Here is an 8,012-nt window from a genome sequence, read left to right on the forward strand (position 1 = left end):
ATTTAAAATAAAAAATAATAATTAATTTTAAAAATTAATAATACATATATTTGTATGTTTTACTGTTTCTCAAATTTTCTGTGGACCCCTTATAGATGCCAGTTTGAAAACCCCTGCTTAACTTACTTCCAGAAATGTGGTTTGATTACCTTCTGCCTGATCTCAGAGTGGGAGCAGCCATATTTCTCCTGCAGGTAGCGGTAGTGGAAGTTTGGGTACGGAGATGAAGTCGGGAAGGAGCCGGATTTATATAATTTCCACAGATTCACTATAACCACAGCAAACAGAACCAGGAACCCTAACACAAACAAACACACCTCCCAGCCAGGTGGGTTTAACACCACTGACACAAACAAACACACAAACACACAATCAGAAACTCTCTTAGAGGGATGCATATGAAATCAAGAGGTGTATGAAGGATGACTGCTCACCGCTCAGATGATATTCAGAAATATCCTGACCCTGCAAAGACATAATGCCACCTGAAACACACAGCACAACACACTCTTAAACACTTCCTCATAGATTTACCACACTAACCAACCGAGATGGATTCGGGAAGGAGCCAGATTTATATAATTTCCACAGATTCACTATAACCACAGCAAACAGAACCAGGAACCCTAACACAAACAAACACACCTCCCAGCCAGGTGGGTTTAACACCACTGACACAAACAAACACACAAACACACAATCAGAAACTCTCTTAGAGGGATGCATATGAAATCAAGAGGTGTATGAAGGATGACTGCTCACCGCTCAGATGATATTCAGAAATATCCTGACCCTGCAAAGACATAATGCCACCTGAAACACACAGCACAACACACTCTTAAACACTTCCTCATAGATTTACCACACTAACCAACCATTGTTACAACAGTTACTGTTAATACAAACCATAATAAATGTATATGACCTACTTCAAACAGCCCCTTATAAATAACATACCGTGGTTGTACCATGGTAAAGTGATGGACTTTGATGATAAGACCATGATACTATGGTACTTCTGAATTATAAACATATTCATGGTACGCTATACTCCAAGGTTTTTAAAAGAATACCATAGTATTACCGTTGCACATATCGTAAAATACCACAGTAAAAACATGGTAGCATCATAGTACATGCAAAAAAGGCCAGAAAACATGGTACTTTCATGGCACGTCCAAATAACAAAAAATACCATAGTATTACCACAGAAAATATGCAAAGTACTATGGTATTACCATGGTAAAAATAAATACATGGTAAAAATGTTGTGCTGCCATGGTGTATGATGTTGTAAATTATTTTATATAATATTTATTTAATATGATTAATTTATATATTTAATATTATTTTATTTAATATTTAAGAATAACATTAATATAAATTAGTGTACATAATATATATTGCTACTACTACTCTATTCTATTAAACTCTATCCAGACATTTATTATAACAATTTTATTTTTCACTATTAAAATACATTTTGTAATTTTTTTCTCTCAAATTTTTAGTGGACCGTCTGCAGACTCCAGCTTGGGTATTATATAAAAAAAAAACAAAAACAAAAAACATGGTACTACCATGTCTACATTTTATTGGCATTTATAAATTTATAGTAATTTGTTTGATTATTGTCACAGTATTACATTGGTACTTTGGCATAATAAGCTCATTCATAATCTTTCTCTCTTTTTCATTTCTTTTTTGATGACAGTGGTGACTGATTACAAGTCACCACATTTTTATTACAGGAAGTGAACTGCAGTTGCTTTTTTGGCAGAATCTATGGTCACCATGGTAAACTGTTACCAAAAGTCATAAACAATGCGATTTTTCAAACCTGAGAAAAACACTTGAGACAGGAAAAAAAGTGTAGTTAGGTCTAAAGAGAGAGAGAAAGTGAGAGGCGTGTATGCTGTGAGTCACGCCGAGACTTGTGGGTAATCACATGAAGGAAGCAGCGGGAGCAGAGAGAAGACTTCTGTAGAAGATTATGACAACGGGCCAATTAAAGCTTCTGAGATGCACTCACAGTTGCACCCGCAGGGTTACGAGCGCTGGTTCAGGGCATTATGGGTTTCACATGTCTGCTGTGAAATGAATATGTGTTGAAGGCGCTGTCAGGAATATCAGCAGCAGCTCTGTGTAACGGCCCACGCTCAGTCTGTAATGACTACAGGAGCACAGATGGACACACACACACACACTCTTGGATCAGTGATACCGTCTGGACGCTGAAGCCAATATCCCAAAATAATTTCCCAAATGGCACAATGACTTGAACTGTAAACCATCATCTTGATAAACAATGAATCACGGAGCAGAAATCCCAAGCCTGCTTTCGTCAGTTGGTTTTGGTTTGTTTCCTTTAAGGTCATGTAGAAAAGCAAGGATGGATTCTCATTAGTGAAATAAGATTGAAGTGGTTGTGTAGAAGTTAAAGTCTTTATCCTACAGACATAAAGGTCTAGTTTTAAAGGGATAGTTCAGCCAAAAATGAAAGTTATGTCATTATTTACTCACCCTCGTGCAGTTATTTTAGTATTCTTTATTTTAATATTATTCGTTTTATTGATTAGCTTTATTTATTATTTTTATATTTGTAGTTTATTTAGCCTATTTTCATTTTTAGATTTAGTAGTTTTCATCCTTCAACTTAATCTTATTTCAATTAGTTGCCAAGGCGTGCATATATATATATATATATATGTGTGTGTGTGTGTGTGTTTGAATTTTTTTTTAAACTTAAAAACATGTTTTAAAGGGGTGGTTCAGTCAAAAATGTAAAGTTCTGTCATTATTTACTCATCCTCATGCAGTTATTTTAATGTTTATATACTATTATAGTATTTATTAATATTTTTTATTTTAATTTTCAGTCTTCATTGTCATTCATTTTTCAGCCTTCAATTATTTAAAAAACACCAATTTATTTATATATTATTATTTAATACTATTATTAAATATGACTAAATACTATTTATATTATTTATACTATATTTATATACTATTTATATTTTTATTTAATACTATTTATTATTTAATATAATTTAATAATATATATGTGTGTGTGTGTGTATAGCCTGATCTTTAGCCTAATTAAAGAAAATTCATTTTTTAATAAGTATATAATAAACAGAATTAATAGGTAAATAATAATTACTAGTGACAACCAAAGACCAATTTAAAATAAGCATTTAGTTTCAGTTTAAACCATTCACTTTTTTTATGGAAAAAAGAGGACATTTTGCATAAAGTCTCATTTTGTGTACTATGGAAGAACAGAAATTCACAGAAAAGAATGGCAATTTTATTTTGGGTGAAATATCCCTTTAAAGATCTGTATCTTCTATGAAACCCTAAACTCAAAGTTAATACACTGGAAAAAGAAGCTGATTCTAAAAACCTTGAAAACAAATGGATTTTCTTCTAAAAGCCCCTCCACCAACAAGCGCTGGAATCCCCATGAGCCCCGAACCGAGCGTCCGCGGCCGCGTGACAGAGCTCATCAAGACGCTTTAAACGGTCCTGGGGCGCTAATCATTCAGATATGATAGTTTTCCAGCGGACAGCGCTGCATTCAGAGAGGAGAAAATAGTGGCCGTGATCAGAAGCGGACGGAGGGGCTCAAGCCTGCACTGTCAGCGACTCTCACGCAGGACTGACGCGAGCGAACGCTAATAAATCAAGCGTGCTTTTAATCTCCAGAATGACTCGTAATAACACTTTCACTGAAACACAAGCGACGAGAGATGCTGCCTGCAGGAGGAAACCTCTCTGGAGAAAGACCAACCGCCGCGCAAACACAAACACACACACACACACACGGGAGGGTTTTTCGGTTACAACCCAACCAAAACAACACACACAACCCATCAGACACACAAAAAGTGCACACAAACTCCCAAAATCCCCGCAGTGTTTTATGTGACCCTTGGGTGTTAAATTAATGCCCCCCCCCCATCATCAGGGGAGGGTCCATCACGATCACCATGACAACCACCCGAGCCGCGGGCACGCGCACTGCATCAGCACTTCCATATCGAACCAAAACCAACAAGCAGAAAACGCATGACAATAATTCTGCAGCGCATGTGTCTGAAATACATCAAATACTAATACATTACTGTATGAGATAATGTGCAGATACAGTCATAATACAGGAGAGACTCGCGACACTTGCAGCATATGCACGTGAAATAGGAGTGCTCATAAACACGAGATCATGAGCGCTTGCGTGTGCTCTTACCTTCTTCAACAGTGTCTGTTTCTCCCTCTCCTGCTCGCGCACACTTTCATCCATCAATTAACGCGCATTACAGCATCAGATGCATGTGCAGCACCCGATCGCTTCTGACGCTCGCGCGTGTTTAGGGTTTAGATCCGATCTGAAGTGAGTCTGGGTTTTCCTCTGCGCATGATGAAGATCTGAATGCAGGAGTCCCACCCCTGCAATGCAACTTCAGCACTAACACACACACACACACACACACGAATAAGGGAGAAGAGGCTAGTTGTCACACTTAATATTTCTCAGGGTTGATTTAGGCACGCGAAGTCTTGGCTACAACATGCTATTGAACATTTCCACCGTTATTACCCATTAAAAATATACAATTTATCGAACAATAATTCAATAAAAGCTTTGTGCTTTTGTGACAACATGCCCCAATAGCGGCACTAAATGGGGTAAATTGTCACAGCTAAACCTGAAATTAAACAGCCGATTATATTCAAACATCAAAACAAGCTAAGACAGCAAAAGCGTCACAATACAAAAATATCGAAAACATTATTCTAATAAATGTTGCAGTTGAATATTTAAAATAAACTTGATATTTATATAAACAAATATTAGTCCCGGGAACATTGTTTTAGGACTCTAACCTTCATTTTATATGATATTGGTATTTTGTAGGCAAAAATGTTTTAATTTGTGTACTTGAGCCCTTGTGATTTAGCTAACACGGATAAAACGATAGATAAGTTAGATGCCTCCCTCAAATAATACCATGGTACTTGTCCAAAAAAAACATGGTACTATCATAGTACCTGAGTATCTCACGCCCCCAAGTGTCCAAAAATGATTTTTTTTTTCAACAAGGTGCAGTAAACGATCAAATTTGCGCTATTAAAATAATATAACAAATAACAGTTCCCAACATCAAACACTATAAAAGTTTTGGCACTGCCTGACACCGGAAGTCTCGCACATTTACGTTAAAAACGCCCGCGCTTACGTTAAAAATAAAATGGTAGCGTTTCATAAGTTATAATAATAATAATGTTTATTTTATATAGCGCCTTTCTACAAACTAAACTCAGAGATGTCTCGGATTGGTCAGATACAAGAGATCAAAAACTCCTATTTGAATTTTTGCTGTGTATCTTCAGCTCAACAGCTGTTTAAGTTTATTGTTCAGGTACACACTTTGAATAATACTATAAATAGAAATAAATTTAATATTCACCCAATGTTCATTCTCATCCATCCTAATAAATAAATCACTTCCAAAGTACAAAATGTCCCCATGAAAACAAACATTTATTTACAGGATGCCAACCACCACAGTAGCAGCAATGTTTCAAGAGGAGTGATGCCAGGTAAACTTAGTGTTGTGCAATTACAGAAAATAAAGTCTGAAAGGCAAAAATGGCATCGTGATTTTAAAGTATAAAAGATAAAATCCATCTCAGAGGCCTAAGATCAGTGTTAATGGAGTTTTCATAAAAACTGCAGGTGAAGTCAAGCTCAAAGACAGAGAATCACTTGTTTAAAACTCATAAAAGGAAAATTAAATAAAGGGAGAAAAATAAAAAAACAAGTCAAGAGAAAAAAATAGTAAAATGCAGAGCTAAAATATTTACAATTCTTCAACAAATTCTAAATGATTCACATTCAGTATTTCCATAAAAGCTTTTTTTTGTCTTCATTGATGCCCATCCGTCCATCTTTGATCCACGGAGTTCAGTGTGTGATGGTAGAGTTCAGAACTCCAGCCTTGACGCTGGATTTAGAGGCATTTGAGAGCTCCCGCTGTAGGCAAAAAACACAAATATGAAGTCATATTACCATTAGACAGTACACAACCCTTCATGTTTACGCATCTTTTACCGGTCTTAAAGGGACAGTTCACCCAAAAACGAACAATAATATAATCATGGTTCCAAACCTATATGAATTTCTTTCTTCTGTTGAACACATAAGATATCTTGAAGAATGTTGACAACCAAACAGTTGCTGGTAGCCACTGACTTAAATAGTATGGGGGAAAAAATACTTTGGAAGTCAATGGCTACCAGCAGGTGTTCAGTTTGGAACACCTTGAGGGAGAGTTTCCATTTCTGCGTGAACTAAACCCCTCTGCAAGATTCATCTTTTCTCTAAGCTTAAATAGTTGAAGGAACATCAGTGATGGCTTGTTTACAGCAGATAAATAATTCACCATTCTGCCCAGCTAATCTGTGGATCCAGGAGACCAATACTGACAGAAAAACTAATTTCATATCATTAAAGCCCCAATGAAATAATCTGACAACCGTCAGTTTGCCATTTCACCACTTTTTAAATGTCACACACCTCCAATTATGATTTCATAGGGTCTTTAAAAACAGCAGATTGTATTTTAGTTGTTGTGTTTCTGTCTCCAAGTGCTCATTTCACTGTTAGAAGCTGAAAGCGCACGCACACACAAACACAGACCCTCCTCCGTTAGTCGGGTTAGACGAGAAGAGTGTGTGTTAGTGTGATGGACAGTGAACGTTTTTAGATATACAGACCTGGACGCTGCAGTGGATTCAGAGTCCTTCTATAACAGAAGGCAGAATAAGCACACGGGGGTCACTTGATTACATCTGCTGCCTGTGCGTCTAGACTGCAGGATAATGAACGTACCGCAAACTCGGAGTAGGAGGAGGCCACGGATGTAATGGAGTAATTTATTTGAGGGCTGGCGGCCATCGTGCGCAAAGCTCCGCTCAGATGGGAGATATTCTCCTTGTTCCTCTCCAGACCACGAGGGGTTCGGCCACGGGCAGGTGTCCGTGCACACAACTAGCAGAGAGGCCGTTTACAGTTTTAATGATTAGAATAGAAATTAATATATAATAACAGGTTTAAACAGCATAACTCACCTTGCTGGAGGAAAGGGGCGGTCTCAAAGAAGGGGAGGAGCATATGGAACGGAGTGTCGTGTTTGGGGTGGAGCTACACATGCTAGAGGTGGATGTCAGCTAAAAAAAAATAAAATAAATACATTTTTTTTTAATATATATAATTTTGTTTAATATATGTTTGTGTAATAATAACATTAAATGTATATAAAATTATTCTTATTCTTTTTTCTTTTAGAAAAGTATAAATGCAAAACAGCAATTTCGGGTACATTTCCTCCCGGTTTAACAGACAAGACTTAAGCCCTAAAATGTATGTCTGGGCTGTTTTAACGGAGAGAAACTTGCACTGACTGATCTTAAAATATGTCCGTGCCATTGTTTTGTCTCAAGATGCACACGAGTAATGTTATTTTCTAAGGCATGTTTATAAAAGATATTTAGATGTCCTAATTGAACCATGGCCTAAATCCTGGCTTAACCTAAACCCTGTCTGTGAAACCAGGCCTTAGTGTAGTGTACATCTGCTATGATTATAAAATGACACTGCAATAGATTACATATTTATTTTATTGGTATTAGCATCCCTGCAATTGATACTGGCATCAAGGCATTGGTAAAATCATATTGATCGACAGTTAGTACACATATGCAGTCAGTACCTTGCGTGTTTTTCCAGGTGTCGGGGTTCCAGCGAGTCTTCTCTTGGTTGGGGTTCTGATGATGGTGCCGTACAGCAGATCTTCCTCCGTCTGCTTCATTTTCTTCATTTGCTGCACAGTACAAACCTCATGTCAGAAACTAATATTCGAAATAAAATTTAAGTCCGAAGTAGTAATTTCAAGAAAAAAAGTGTTCATACCCGTTCCTGTTTTTCTCTCTCTTTCTCCATATGGTGT

At 36.9% G+C, this 8,012-nt stretch overlaps 2 protein-coding genes across 5 annotated transcripts in view; both read right to left on the reverse strand.

Moving 5' to 3' along the window:
- The window catches only part of LOC107740893 (synaptotagmin-12-like), an 8,816-nt gene extending 8,323 nt beyond the window's left edge, over positions 1-493 (reverse strand). For both annotated transcript variants that reach the window (XM_016553434.1, XM_016553433.1), the window contains exons 1-2: positions 435-493; positions 150-343 (exon numbers count right to left, since the gene is read on the reverse strand). In XM_016553434.1, coding sequence (XP_016408920.1) covers positions 150-343; positions 435-477 — 237 coding nt within the window. In that variant the 5' untranslated portion in view covers positions 478-493. The remainder of the gene's footprint in view (positions 1-149; positions 344-434) is intronic.
- A 4,917-nt stretch (positions 494-5,410) lies between these two features.
- LOC107740904 (protein regulator of cytokinesis 1-like) lies at positions 5,411-8,006 on the reverse strand. Of its 3 annotated transcripts, none has more exons than XM_016553446.1 (6): positions 7,976-8,006; positions 7,776-7,886; positions 7,135-7,233; positions 6,896-7,054; positions 6,781-6,806; positions 5,411-6,037 (listed from the first exon to the last, which is right to left on the reverse strand). In XM_016553446.1, the coding sequence occupies exons 1-6, from the start codon at positions 8,003-8,005 to the stop codon at positions 5,989-5,991; spliced, it is 474 nt and encodes a 157-aa protein (XP_016408932.1). In that variant the 5' UTR covers position 8,006; the 3' UTR covers positions 5,411-5,988. The 3 variants fall into 3 exon arrangements, with proteins under 3 accessions (XP_016408932.1, XP_016408931.1, XP_016408933.1); XM_016553445.1 differs by having other exon boundaries at positions 6,781-6,809; XM_016553447.1 differs by lacking the exon at positions 6,781-6,806 and having other exon boundaries at positions 5,415-6,037.
- Between the last annotated feature and the right edge of the window lie 6 nt (positions 8,007-8,012).

This window comes from Sinocyclocheilus rhinocerous, unplaced genomic scaffold (assembly GCF_001515625.1).
Source record: "Sinocyclocheilus rhinocerous isolate Xijiao unplaced genomic scaffold, SAMN03320098_v1.1 scaffold1668, whole genome shotgun sequence".
NCBI lineage: Eukaryota > Metazoa > Chordata > Actinopteri > Cypriniformes > Cyprinidae > Sinocyclocheilus > Sinocyclocheilus rhinocerous.